Genomic DNA, 14,864 nt, shown 5'->3' with positions numbered 1-14,864 from the left:
GAAAGAAAGAAAGAGAGAAAGTTCCATAGCCAGGCTGTGGTGGTGTACACCTTTGATCTCAGCAGTTGGGATACTGAGGCAGGCAGATCTCTATGAGTCTGAGGCCAGCCTGGTCTTCTGCAGATGTGTTCCAGGACAGCCAAGACTACATAGAGAAACCCTGTTTCAAAAAATCAAAATAGAAAAAAAAAAAAAAAGGAAAGAAAGTAAAGAAAAAACAAAAGTCTTGTCCTGAACATGGTGATACCATCGTATGCCCTCGCCTCTGAGTCTGAATAAAAAAAGGGAAAAAGGAAAAGCCAGTTGAACGCCAGGATTTCCCCTTCTCTACCTCCTGGTCCAAGCCACTGCACCGTGGAGAGTCCCATGTTTCGTAGTCATGAGCTCCTCCACCCCTTCCTGCCGTGATGGACCGTGAGCTGAGGCATACCCTTCCTGGGACAAGCTTCCTTTGATCCCAGCAATGAGAAAATACCGAATACGGTCTCTGTCCCAGCGGGTGACCTTTGCTCTCTGTCTCTTCTGTTCTTCATGTGCTTTTGTGTGTTTAAACTGTGTTTCAGTCTGAGATGTCCTCTTGGGATCCTTTTAGCTTCCATTTCTTTGCCTTGCTTTTCTCTATCTTTGCCGTGCTGTTTTGCTTTGGTGTGTTTCAGCATGTGGCTGTTTGCTGAACACTTTTGCAGTCCCCGTCAGGTAATTCTAACGTCCAGCATCCTGATGCTGCGACCTGTTGATTGCTTTCATCCATTCAGCGGCTGGGGACTCTAGCATGCCCATGTTTGTTTAGAATGAGAGGGAATTGATTCCAGTGACCAGGTGATTGCACATAGACTCTATGATTATGAATGTTACATAAACATCAGGTTACATGTCTTAGAAATTATATACATGGGGTGGATATGATGATATTTCATATTATCATTTATGAAAATTTCAAGAATGAAGAAAAATGATTTTAAAAATCAGTTATATACATTTCAAATCCCATTTCTTAGTCTTTTGAGCTCAGGTGCTCTGTGCCAGCGATGGCAGTTATTACGTCCTTTGGGCAGGGTCCACTCCGTGAGTAGTTTGGAAAAGAGCTAGAACTAGAGAAACTCCGGAAACAGCAGTGAAAAGGGCACCTTGCCTCTGAGTGCCTGATGTCTGCGGTGACTCCAGCACCAACCAGAGCTCTGTTGGTGAGCCCGGACACCTGCCTGGAGCTCTGGGTCAGCTGATCTTCAGGCTTTATGCCCTGCTCACCCGTCTCCCTCCTCTGTTTGTGACAAAGGCCAAGAAGAATTATGAGCAGAAATGCCGGGACAAGGACGAGGCGGAGCAGGCGGTTCACCGCAGCGCCAATGTGGCCAACCCGAGGCAGCAGGAAAAGGTACCTAGTGTGGCCTGCATCCCGAAGAGTTGGAGCCTCACTCATGTCAGTTTAAAGCCAACTAAGGGCTGGAGTGATGGGCATGGCATCATTGTAGTTCTCAGGGGTTTGAGGCAGGAGAGTCATTAGTTCAGTGCCAGATGGGCTGCATTGTGAAACCCCATCTAGAAAAAATAAAGACGAAGCTAACAGAACAATCTTAAATTATTTTTTTAAAGGTTTGTATCCCAAGTCTCTGGGATCCCAAGTCTCTGTCCTCCTCAGAACCAGAAAAAGTCCTTGTAAGGTTCTCAGGTCGGGGAAAGCACCAGAGACACTATTGGGGAACAGTGGCTGGAATAAGAGGCTTAATTTTTTTTTTTTCCTCTTTAGTGTCCTCAAAACTCAGCTCCTGTATTCTTTGTTGACAGCATGCTTCTTGAGGGCAAGAATCACATGTTTAGTAGTGTGGGCTGGGATGATACTATTAATAAAGTAAACACTAATTTTAATAATATGACTGGAGCGATGGCTCCGCAATTAAGAGCACTGACTCCTCTTCCAGAGGACCTGATTTCCAGCACCCATGTGGCAACGCACAACCATCTACATCTTCAGTTCTAGGGTATATGACAGCCACTTCTGGCCTCTGCGGACACCAGGCATGAATGTAGCACACAGACATACATGTAAGCAAAACACTCAAACACACACAAAATAATAATAAGAAAAATAAAAATATATAATCTGAATATAATATTATCCACAACTTGAGGATGGGAAATGTATCTCTAGGAAGATTAGGGGTAGCTATTTTCTGATGAGAAGATTAAAGATTTGTTTCTGAGTGGGCATGTAAATAGGGCTTGCACCAGACCTTACCTCTCCACTGTTGTTGCTTTTACATGTGTTTGCTCATGGAAGCCTGGGTCAATTTTCCTAATTTCTTTCTGGTTTTGGTCCTCACAGCTTTTTGTGAAACTGGCTACTTCAAAGACCGCAGTAGAGGATTCAGGTGAGGGCAAGGTGCTCAGATAGATGGGGAGGGCCGGTTGGGGGGGGGGGGCTGCCGACATTATTCTGAATTTGTGGTATGAACCGGCATCGGGAGGGAACAGCTTTGATCGATCAGGCTTGCCTCGTTCCTAACTCTAGCTCCCCGCTCCCCCGTCACAGACAAGTCGTACATGCTGCACGTCAACATGCTGGAGAAGGTCCGAGAAGACTGGCAGAGCGAGCACATCAAGGCGTGCGAGGTAGGCACCTGGGACCGGAAGCGGCTTGGGGCTGGTAGGCACCTGGGACTGGAAGCAGCTTGGGGCCGGGGCACCTTCTAGAACCTGAGAGGCCGTCCATCTGCTTTCATTTAGGCACCTCGTGTCTCATTCGGTGGCTGAGTGTGAGGGGGAGTTAGAAATCGAGTGTTTAAGCGAAGGACAGAAGGGGTTGGAATAATTTCCTCTCATCCTCATCTTTCTGCCTCCTGTCCAGCTCAGTCCAAAGCTTTAGTGTAGTATCTGGTTAGTGAAGGCATGGAGCAGCTGAGTCAGTAAATGCTGGGCTGGGCACTGTAGCTACTCTCGGAGTCTTGTCTGTACTTCCCAGCTTCTAAGGGGGATACACAGGACTCTTTAATTTTCAAGAGGAAACAAAAGACACAACCTGCAAAGTTCCTCAGCTTTCTAACTCTGTCCAGCCGGCCTTTCTTTACACCTTTGCTACAGTCTCTCCTCCCCTTGTGGCCACGAACACACACGCTCCCTCTTTCTCTCTTTGTCCCCCCTCCCTGGTCCCCCCTTCCCATGTGCATGTGCGCGTGTGTGTGTGTGTGTGTGTGTGTGTACACGCATGTGAGGAATCAACCTTAGGGCCTCACACTTGCACATTCTCTACCACTGAGATATGTTTTCTGCCCTAGCCATGCTTTTTTGGATGTTGTTTGAAAGCCCTCGGCTTACAGGCTGCTTCTTGACACCTGCTCTTTCCTCTCTCATGGGTACTAGGGATGCCGTTGATGTGTGGTCCAGGGGGACTTTGTGCTTTCCTTTTCCTTTCTGTGGTGCTGGTGATCAGGGTTATACATGCCAGGCAAGCCTAATACCCCCAAACCAACTGTGGTGACTTTTTAAAAAGTTTTCAACTTTTTTGTTTTTTGTTTTGTTTGTTTGTTTGTGTTTTGAGACAAGATTTCTCTGTGTAGCCTTGGCTGTCCTGGACTCTCTTTGTAGACCAGGCTGGCCTCAAACTGACAGAGATCTACCTGCCTCAGCCTTCCCGAGTGCGCTGGGATTACAGGTGTGCACCACTGTGCTGGTGTGACTTTTTAAAATTTTTAAATCTTTTTTATTTATCTTATTTGATTGGCCTTATTTGATGAATATCTTGTTGTTGTTGTTGTTGTTGTTGTTTTCCGAGACAGGCTTTCTCTGTGTAGCCTTGGCTGTCCTGGACTTGCTTTGTAGACTAGACTGGCCTCGAACTCACAGTGATCCGCCTGCCTCTGCCTCTGGAGTGCTGGGATTAAAGGTGTGCGCCACCACGCCTGGATGAATCTTTTTTATTTATATGTACAATTAGATATTATGGGATGCTAATGTTCACACTAAGCACTTTCTTCTGCTTTCTTTCTTTTTTTTTAACTATACCCCTCCACGTAGGTTACAAGTGTTTAGGTCATAGCCAGTCTAAATAGATGCCCTTCTTTACATATGCATGAGCATGCAACTGTTTTTCTGTAGGTGCTTGAGGCTCAGGAATGTGAACGAATCAATTTCTTCCGGAATGCGTTGTGGTTACACATGAATCAGCTGTCACAGCAATGTGTCACAAGTGATGAGGTAAGTTGGGAGCCCCCGGGGAGTATTGTGCTCTGCATATCCGAATCACCAGAGCGATCCTTTCCCCTCTCCCTGCTTCTGCCTGAGGTACGGAGAGATAGCGACGTAAACACTGCTTTCACCTGCGCCACTCCTGGTCCATTTTACCGCCATGACTCTCTAAGAAACTGCGAGCTAGGGATAGAGGGCAGAAACCCGAATATGGACGTGTGGAAGTGCCAAAGACAGCTCTAGTGTAGCTCCATCACTTAACCCTGAGCCAAGTATTAGTGCACTGAGCCATGCCCAGGCTGGTGGCCACTGCGGGATGAGGTCATGCTTCAGTGTCCTCATGCGCTTATCCAGAGTTAACTTGTGCACAGCCGTAGTAGCTGGGTCCCTAGATACCAGACAGCAGACCAGGTTATCACAGCCTTTGCTAGGAAATAGCTCCGCTCATTATTATGGAGCGTTGGCTGTAGAAGAGTAACCAGAGTCAGGCGCGGTGGCGCACGGCTGTAATCCCAGCACTCGGGGAGGCACAGGTAGGCAGAGCTCTGTAAGTTTGAGGTCAATCTGGTCTACAAAGTTAGTCCAGGACAGCCAGGGCCACACAGAGAAACTGTCTCAAAACAACAAAACAGAACAAAAAAGAATGATAAGATGCCAAGATGAGACTTGATAGCCTGTGACCATATAGTGGGGGAGGAGGTCCCCCTGGGTCATAGACCTAGGGGAGGGGAATGGGGTGAAAGCGGGAGGGAAGGAGGAATGGGAGGATACAAGTGATGGGATAACAATTGAGTTGTAATCTGAATACATTAATAAAATTTTTAAAAATTAAAAAAAAAGAATGATCAGATGTCCAGAAAAAACATAGATTCCAATGGAAGAAGTTATCCTCGAGTTAAGAAGTTGTGTTTGTGTTTGTGTATGGCATTGGGACTTAGTCATGGAGACTTGGCATGTAGTTTCTTAGTCTCATCAATATTTAAAAAAAAAAAAAAAGGTAACCAGAGTTTTGGTCTGGCCAGAAAAAAACATTTCCTTGTATCTTAATTTTTTTTTTTTAATTTAAAAAAGGCAATAGCATAAATGCACTAAGAAGGTTCCCTTATGAGTCTTGAACTTGGGGGTGTTTTCTGCTTTCAACACAAAAGTTGCAAAAGAGCCAGTTGTTCATGAGAGTTCCTTTTATATAGAGTGGTGCCGAAGCTATCACCAGTAAACTTCTACATAACGCCTTATCTTGTTTTTATCAGATGTATGAACAAGTCCGTAAGAGTTTAGAAATGTGCAGCATTGAGAAGGATATCCAGTACTTTGTGAACCAGCGTAAAACTGGGCAGACTCCACCAGGTGAGTTGGGTCGCACGGTGGGCAGGGCCGATAAGCAACAGTATTGCTCTTTCTTGTCATATGTCACAGAGGACACTTTCTGTGGTACTCAGCATTTGCTGCTGTAGCAAATACCTGATGTAAATTGGCTGACAAGAGAAGGGTTTATCTTGGCCACAGTTTTTGAGGCTTTAGTCCAGTCACTGATGCCATTGCTTTCGAGGCTGTAGCAAGGCAGCACATTATGGTAGAGAGTGGCAGAGCAGACTTCATCTTACAGGTAGGATGTGAAAGAGGGAGAGACCAGAGCATGCCTCCACTGACCTTTCCTGGTATGTTCATACTGGGTTGTACTTTTTTTTTTTTTTTTTTTTTTACCCCAGACAAGGTTTCTCTGGGTAGTCTTGGCTGTCTGGAACTCCCTCTGTAGACCAGGCTGGCCTTAAAAACTCAGTTTCTGTGGGGCAGTAGTGGTGCATGCCTTTAATCCCAGTACTTGGGAGGCAGAGGCAGGTTGACTGCTGTGAATTCAAGGCCAGCCTGGTCTACAAAAGCAAGTCCAGGATAGTCAAAGCTACATGGAGAAACCATGTCTCAAAAAACCAAAAACCAAAACCCAAAACCAAAACCCTCAGTTTTCTTGCTCCACTTTATTTCCCTTTTTATTATGTTTTTTAAGATTTTTTTTAAACGTATAAATCTTTTTTTCCCCTGAGACAGGTTTTTTTTGTGTGTGTTGCCTTGGCTGTCCTGGACTCATTCTGTAGACCAGGCTGGCCTTGCACTCGAACTCACAGACATCTGCCTGCCTCTGCTTCCCGAGTGCTGGGATGCCCAGCTTGGGTTATGTTCCTTAAATGGACTGTCATCTTCCGTCAGCTGGAGACAGTCATACACAGACTCTTGCGGGCCATTCTAGGTCTCTCTACTTGTTTCTGAGACAGGGTCTCATGTATACTAGGCTAGCCTTAAACTTGCTGTACCGCTGAGGATGACGTTGAGTTCTAGATCTTTTTGCCACCTCCTCCTAAGTACCGAGGGATGGATGCAAGCACCCAGGCCCGTCTAGCGTAGCATTGGAACAGGCGCATGCACCCAGGCCTGTCTAGCATAGCGCTGGGTGGTGGACCCAGGCCTTTGTGCATGCTGGGCAAGCCCTCTACCCCCTGCGCAGCAGCTCCAGCCCTTATCTGTTCCCAATGTCTTATGTCTCAACAATTGTAGCACCCATCATGTACGAGAATTTCTACTCTCCTCAGCGGAATGCAGCTCCACCAGGAAAGACTCCAGGGCCCAATCTAGCAAGGTAATAACCGGCTGCCTTTGTGACTAAAAGCATTTTATGTGAAAAAAAATTTTTTTAATGAGTGTTTATATTATTAATGATCTAAGACATTACTTTTCATTTTTAATTGACAAAATTTGTGTATTTTACCTAGTAAGGAAACTTAGTTGTTGTTGTTTTCTGAGACAAGTTTTTCTTTGTGTAGCCCTGACTGTCCTGGAACTCACTCTGTAGACCAGGCTACCCTCAAGCTCACAAAGATCCCTCTGGTCCCCAAGTACTGGGATTAAAGGCGTGTGCCGCCATAACCTGGTGGAAACTTAAGTTTTTTGAAATAGCATTTTTAGAACAAATATTATATAGCTTTTATTTGTTGTGGGCTTTGGGGTACTATAGTGTACTTAATACAACATTTTTACTCTTTTATGAATTCTATATCGTCCTATAGCTGGTAGAAAACAAGAATAAGCAAGCTATGCCCCACGAAAGGTCATATCTGATCTCTTCTCTCTCTGTGTCTCTGTGTCTGTGACTCTGTCTCTGTCTGTCTGTCTTTCTTTCTCTTTTTTTCTCTGTCTCTGTCTCTCTGTTTGAGACAGGGTCTCACTCTGTAGCCCAGGCTAGCCTTAAACTCACAGAGATCTTTCTACCCCAGCACTTGAGTGCTAGGGTTACAGGCATGAGCTATCACACTTAGCTTACATTTTTTAAAATTTATTTTTATTTATGTGCATGTGAGTTTGTCTACGTTGTTGCATGCTGTATATATGTGAATATCCATAGAGGCCACAAGAGGGCATCAGATTCCCTGGAACTGGAGTTACAGGTGGTTGTGTGTTGGCTGTTTCCTAACAATTAAACCTTATTATACAAACCGACTAGCTTGCACAAGAGGGAAAAAAGGTTAAAGAGAAAAAAGAGTGAACCTTCTGGTATCCGTTCCATGGGACGGGTCCCTAGGTGTCTCTGGTCTGTGCGCTGGTCTGGCCTGTTCGCTGATATTTTTTCCGATCCAAGTGTGCTCAAGTCTGCCTGTCGGTCACGTGCAAGGGGTGGTCTCCCTCTCCCATTGAGGGTAGATTAGAAACACAATAGTCCAGGTGGAGTCCCCAGGTTGCCTTCCTGAATTCCAGGCCCAGGATGGCTCCACCCAGTCTATCTCAAGGTTAATCTCAGGGAGTATCTGTGGTGTGTCCAAGGGCAAAGCCTGCCAAGACTGCTTTCACCGTGACAAAGCTTCCATTCCTTCCCACAGTTGTGAGTTTCCCTGTGTGGATACTGGGACCTGAACTTGGGTTTCCTGAAAGAGTAGCAAGTACCCTTAACCTCTGACCCTTCCCCCCAGCCCTGGCTTATATTTTTAAATGCTTGGAAAAACATCAGAAGGATACCCTTTAATGATGTGAAAATGATATGAAATTCAAATTCATTGGGGCAGGTGGATCATGCTTTTTGTCTGGCTGTTTCCCACTAGACCTGAGTGGAGGTACACCAGAGATGCTGTGGCCAGCAGGGCTAAGCCACTGCTATTGGGCCCATTGCATGGAAAATGTGCTGCTCCTGATGTAAAGGGCTTGGAGGGGGAAAAGAAACTTCTATCTCACACAAAGCCAATGGTGGGGGTGGGGGCTGGGGAGGATCTCATCTGCTTCCCATCCCGTGTTAGGGATAGTGGAGAGTGTTTGGGAGGAAACAGTGTGTAGTGCCTATTATAAGGACCGTCCAGAATAGTTAGTATGAATTAGCTGACTTAATTCTCACAGAGAGGTGGGAGCTGTTTCTCACTGTACGCACAAAGATTCCAGCACTCCAGGAGATCAGTCAGTTTTGTTCCACCAACTGAGGTGAAATGCCCCCAGCAGAGCCTGGGCAGAGCCCTGTATCCTGGCTGCGCATCCTATGTGCCTGCCCTTTGGGTTGCTGCGAGTCAGAGCTGCAAATCCTTTGCCTCATCTGAGCCTCCTTGACTCTCTAGGATAGAAGCCAGCTGATTGCAGTATGCTGTGTTTGTAGCATGAGGTAGAACGTTATAAAAATAATAAGACTGATTTTCCTATCTTACAGGAGAGGACCTCTCCCAGCTCCTAAACGTTTACCAGGTATGCGACCAGGAAGAGCCTCTGGGAATGATTAGGTCAGGTGTTCTTAGAGATTGCATGGCTAGAATAGGAAAATCAGAACCAGGCAAGTCTGACTTGTTGACACCGGGACATGGCTCTGTCATCTAATGAACTTATGCTTGAGGATATTACAGTCGAATTACCAAAAGAAACAAGCAAACAAAAAAAATGTCTCAGTGTTTTGAGTCTGTGTTGGGCCACATTCATAGCTATCTTGGGCTGCATGTGGCCCATTGGTGGCAGGTTGGACATGCCCAATAGGATCCAGTTGCTAAGAGAGTACACCTATATTTGAATATTTATTACAAGACTTTTCTTTTTGAGACAGGGTCTCACTCTCCAGCCTTTAATTTTAGCACTGCCTCAGAAGCAATTGTTTGCCGGTCACATGATCTCCTTTTTCCTCTGCGTACCTCAGAGAGAGCCACACATAGCAAAGTTTTTTTTGTTTTTTTGTTTTTGTCAGTTGTGTTCCTTGGTTACTTACAACACCTTTGAAGAGGAGCTTTTGGCCTTCTCCTGTCATTTCCAGCCCCTAGCGTAGTATTCGATGCATCACAGGTGCTCACAGACTTACCACTGCAGGCAGAAACTGAGTGACTCTGCTCAGAGGGGAATGAGGCAAGAGTCAGCCTAGGTTGATTTGGCATCTCAGTAAACCTATAATGAGTGTTAAAAACTCTAGGGCAGCAAGATGGTTCAGCGGGTAAAGGTGCTTGCCATCAGGTCTGGCAGCCTGAGTTCAATGCCTAGAACCCGCATGCTGGAAGGAGAGAAACTCTCACCAGTGACCTTTGACTCCCATATGTGTGCTGAGCACTTGAACACAGACACACACAATAAATAAATATTAAAGATTTAAAAAAATAGTGATTGAAAAATATATTTAAGTAATATTTGTTATTTTATTTCTTGTTTCCTTATAATTACCACTTAAGAATGTATGACTTCATTTTTGTACAGTTTTGATGATGACTTTACTGTGGATGCTAATGTTGGACATGAACAAAAAAGGGCAAAGAAGTCCAAATAGTGATTTCTAGAATGTTCTCTGATTTGTAGTCATGACTACCAACATAAACTTTGGTGCCCATATTTTGTGTTTTGATGTATTTAGTCGTTATAGAAAGGCAAGTTGCCTGAATCTTGAGGTGGAATGCTTTCACTTGAAAAGGGTTAAAGCAGTGGTTCTCAACCTTCCTAACGCTTCGACCTTTAATACAGCTCCTCGTGTTGTGATGGACACCCCTCAACCATAAAATTATTTTGTTGCTACTTCATAACTGTAATTTTGCTACTGTCATGAATTGTAAATATCTGATATGTGGCCCCTGTGGGGGTTGCAGCCCACAGGCTGAGAACCACCAGGCTGAAGTCTTATCAAGAAAAAATGGTTAGCTTAATTCTGTCCCGTGTTCTTCCCTTTGCAGATGACCCTGATTATTCTTTGGTTGAAGACTACAGTTTGCTCTATCAGTAACAGGAGTGGCGGTAAGAGTCTTTAATCTTCCTGTAAGCCCTTGCTCCCTGGGTGATTTGCATTTCAGATCTCCATCACCAAGAAGCCAGGACCACGTCCTGGTGGTGCACAGCATCCCTTCAGGCTCTATTACAACTGGCAGGCTGACTGGAAGCCTGTTGGAATAAGGGCATTTCTCCATCATTTTTTCATTATCTTATGACTTTATTTGCTTAGCCCTTTTTGTAGCTTTCACACACCTCCATATCAGCGTCTTCAGAAGCAAAACACAAGGTCATCAGTCTTTTATTCCTTGAAATCAGTGGAAACTATGTAAATGGTACCACAGGCACCAAATACAGAAGGGGATCATGGGAGTCATCTGTACCAGGTTGTAATCTGGACAAGAAATCACAAGGATTCTTGGGGGAGAACTCAACACTCCTAACCAACTGCAGCCGCAAAGAGGACCACACGGTGGCTGGTTCTCCGGACACTCGGCCACTTGGCACACTTTCCCATTGTGAAAAATACTTCAGAAGACAAAAGATGAAAGACAAAAGATGAAACTGCTTGTATGTTGTACGTCTTGCCCAGTGGGGAGGAGCCTGACATGTAATTGTATAGGGATTATATCAGGAAGAAAAAGGGGGGATCTGTTCCCAAGTAAATATTTTCCTTCCTGGTTGGTCTTACCTACTCATTTGTCTATCATGAGACAGTCTTACTTCTTTGATAAAAACTCTATTGAAGAGTTGGGCCATTTGCATTTTTGCTCTCAAATGCTTCTGGGATCAACAGGGAGAGTAAGTGGATGGAAGCAGGAAGTCGTGGCAGACCTGGAAAAGTCACTTCTGCGCTTCCTGGTGATGATGACATTTACTGTCAGTTATTATGAAGCAAAACAGGTTTTCTCAGTGCCCTCTGGCAATTTGTTAGTCTAGCGTTCTTCCCACCGAAAAGCACCAGGAGGTTAGCATACCAAACCTCGCCACAGACCCCCAAACCATTGCCGACTTATCCCAAGTTAGCGACACAGGACAACAGCCAAGTTGTCTCAAATAGAATAACTAGTGGGTGTCATTTTCTGTTAAATGTATTACCTTAAATCGCTTCATCAATATGTTTAAGATGTGAGTAACTTTGCTATAAAAGAGATTGAAAGTGAAGGCATACATTTTTCCATTCTCTAGCTAGGTATAAATGTAATATTATATAAACGGTAGTCTTTACAATGTATCCTAATTTCTTCTTTATAAGGCTGCCTCTTTCTCAGAGCCCTGATTAGAGGCAAGGCAGGGACATGGTAAGTGAATCACTTATCAGGCAGATCTACTCTCTGGACCACAGTACCAGTGATGGCTGAGGGACAGAGCATTGGCAGCCCCAGGAACTGAATGGTAATATATATATGTATATGTACATATATATTTATATATAATGTACACATTACCTCTTTGTTTCCTGCTCACAGCTGCATAAAGCACATGTGCTACAGGTTTAAGACTAGCATTTGATACAGATCGCTAGTTCCCTAAGTCCAGGAATCTGATGTGTGAATGCAGGATGCTAATGCCTATATATTTAATGAGTAGTCTCTCTCAAACTGTATAATTTTAATGAGTGCACCAGCTCAGTGAACAGGGGCTCGGTATATTCATGTATGACTGATTGAATTTCAGAGAAATTTAAAAGCTCCCACCCTCCCTCCCTCCTGCAGAGTCCAGGAGATGGTGATGGAGCCCCAGACGCTGGAGTTATACAGGTAGCTCTGAGCTGCCTGAGATGGGTATTGAGAACTGAATTTAGCTCTCTCTCTCTCTTTTTTCCAAGACAAGGTTTCTCTGTGTAGTCTTGGCTGTCTTGGACTTGCTTTGTAGACCAGGCTGGCCTCCACTCCACAGAGATCTGTCTACCTCTGCCTCCCCAAATGCTGGGATTAAAGGCGTGTACCACCACCACCCAGCTACTATTCCTGTTTTTAATTCTAACATGCTTAATAAATACAGATTATTGTTTTGTTTTGTTTTTTTGGTTTTTCGAGATAGGGTTTCTCTGTGTAGCCTTGACTGTCCTGGACTCACTTTGTAGTCCAGGCTGCCTCGAACTCACAGCAATCCACCTGCCCCTGCCTCCCGAGTGCTGGGATTAAAGGCGTGTGCCACCACGCCCGGCCAGATTATTGTTTTTGAATTAAAAGCACGTGAATCAAAAATATCAGCGCACATGTTATTACCAGGAAGAACTTCGGTGGTGACTGTGGCTCTCTCCTCGTTGTCTCCCCTGACTCCTAAGCTGGCACGAACAGGCCATTTGGATGAAATGTCTTTGCTATTTTCTTTCCCCAGCTACTGCTTCTGTGACGTGACGAGAGGCCCCGAGAGCAGCACAATCCATAACCAACCAAATCGTGTCAATCGTGAAGACTTCGGTGTGAACCCTTGTTCGGAAAAAAAAAATTTTTTTTTTGATATTTTAAATTTATAGTAGACATTCGACTCAACCTAGCCAAGTAGAATTCTGCAGAGGTCTGTTTTGTTTTTGTTGTTTTTCTTCTCAGTTTACATACTGCCCCAGAAGGAAGAGTTATTATTTCCTCGCTAGTTACTAAGGTTATGAGTGTTGTTTCCTGTCGGGGAAGTAAGGCTGCTCTGGATTCTGAGTGTTGGCTTGAGCAGGGCTGCAGAGGATGGTGCCAGCTTCCTAAGATGTTCCTTGGGCTACGGGAAGTAAAACCACAGAAACAGCAGCACCCTCTGTCAGTGGTGCAATGCTTAAAATTGCCTTTGTTGTTGGCTGAAAGACTTAGAAGCATCCGACTGCACCTGCTCGTTTTACACGTGGGGAAGCAAGACCCAGCGGTGGGAGGTCAGTTTCCTTATAATTCTGACATCAGTGAGAGACAGAGCCAGACCCAGAGCGTAAGTTTGTTGCACAGTACTGTACTTCTAGCCCTTTGTGAGGCTGCCATGCTGGTGTTCAAGTTAAAGAAGGGACAATCAGGCTCGATTAGGGAGTAAAGGTTCCTGTGCAAACCTGAGGACGTGAGCTCCATCACTGAGACCCACATAAGGGTGTAAGGGGGCAACCCACTGTGGAGTTGGCCTCTGGCCTCCACACATGTACTGTAGCATGCACATAGTATGATTAACCTAACAAACATACGTACGTACACACACACACACACACACACACACACACACACACACACACATTTTAAAAAGGCATTTGGCCAATAGTTTTTCAGCTAGTAAAATTACTAGGATTTAAGTGTCAGAATTATTTTTGTAAAAAATGCTGTGTATTGAATGAACCACAGTGCAGAGCATATTTAATCTATGAGGCCATGGATGTGAAATATACACTTATATGTATTTAGGAAGGTATGATGAGGAGTTGCCAATTAAGTTGTGACAGAGATAGATGGCCAACCTCATTTGGTTTTGAGGCAGTAAAGTTGGGAAAAAAAAGATTCAAAGAAATGTGTAATTTTAACTATTCTTCAAAAGAATTGAGAGCCTCAAAACCCATCTTCAGTCTCAGGTCTTTACAGAGAATCCCTGGCCATGCTTTGAAACAGTTAAAGAGGCTTTCTTGCTCCTTTACAAATATATGTTTCTCCCTTTGTCACCCACATACGGCAGGGAGACCATGCTATTTACATGGCATTTACACCCGAGGCAGTGGACACTTTAGTTGTGACAAAGTCCCTGGCCTGGTTCTCATTTGGCTGTACATGTCTGTGTCACTGCAGAGGACAAGCATGTTCCTGTCCTCTGTGCTGTGGCTTTCCCAGGACCAACTGATTAAAATAAGACTGAAAGCCAGCATGGTGGTGACTGCCTGCAATCCCAGCATGCTAGAGCCTGAGACAGGAAGGTCGTGAGTTTGAGACCAGCCTGGGTACATGGTCAGAAGCCACCTCAACCCCTGCACCCACAAAAAGGTGGATTATGTCCCCTCTTAATACAAGATGCTCCTGGCCATGGCAGCTTCTTGCCATGACAGGAAATTTGCATAAGTTGGGCATCCTTTTAAGAAACTCAGGTTTGCAAAGGTCCATTGACTTCCCCAAACTGCACAGCCTCAGGAGACTGTCTGCTGCACACAGGACATTCTGTGTTTAAGTATATTATTTATTGTTAGTCTTCAGTGATTTATGGTTTCTGTCTATCAGCATAACTGATATAAGTGTGTTTCATGATTATAAAATAATATTAATTTTATTGCTTTGTTTCTGCTTGACATGAAGTAAAATAAAAGTTCCTGATGATTTGGCATTTAATTTGTATTCTTGTGTTAAACATTCATCTCTTTTGAGCTTTACATACTCCCTCCTCTGTGTGGATGGTGTGTGTGTGTGTGTGTGTGTGTGTGTGTGTGTGTGTGTGTGTGTGTCTGGTGTGTGTTATGTGTGGTGGTGGTGGTGGTGGTGGTGGTGTGTGTGTGTGTGTGTCTGGTGTGTGTTATGTGTGGTGGTGGTGGTGGTGAT

The 14,864-nt window shown here is 44.7% G+C and overlaps 1 protein-coding gene across 1 annotated transcript in view; it reads left to right on the top strand.

Annotated features, from left to right (window-relative positions):
* Positions 1 to 14,656, top strand: part of PSTPIP2 (proline-serine-threonine phosphatase interacting protein 2) — a 73,374-nt gene extending 58,718 nt beyond the window's left edge. Inside the window, exons 7-15 of the mRNA XM_084778397.1 lie at positions 1,277 to 1,375; positions 2,324 to 2,369; positions 2,531 to 2,610; positions 4,093 to 4,191; positions 5,433 to 5,529; positions 6,733 to 6,814; positions 8,858 to 8,892; positions 10,344 to 10,404; positions 12,721 to 14,656. Of these exons, the coding sequence (XP_084634523.1) occupies positions 1,277 to 1,375; positions 2,324 to 2,369; positions 2,531 to 2,610; positions 4,093 to 4,191; positions 5,433 to 5,529; positions 6,733 to 6,814; positions 8,858 to 8,892; positions 10,344 to 10,393 (588 nt within the window). The 3' untranslated portion in view covers positions 10,394 to 10,404; positions 12,721 to 14,656. The remainder of the gene's footprint in view (positions 1 to 1,276; positions 1,376 to 2,323; positions 2,370 to 2,530; positions 2,611 to 4,092; positions 4,192 to 5,432; positions 5,530 to 6,732; positions 6,815 to 8,857; positions 8,893 to 10,343; positions 10,405 to 12,720) is intronic.
* Positions 14,657 to 14,864: the final 208 nt, after the last annotated feature.

The sequence above is a fragment of the Acomys minous genome (genome assembly GCF_964271855.1).
Source record: "Acomys minous genome assembly, chromosome: 4".
NCBI lineage: Eukaryota > Metazoa > Chordata > Mammalia > Rodentia > Muridae > Acomys > Acomys minous.
Note: the sequence above shows the minus strand (reverse complement) of the source record. Positions and strands in the feature narration are given on the sequence as shown.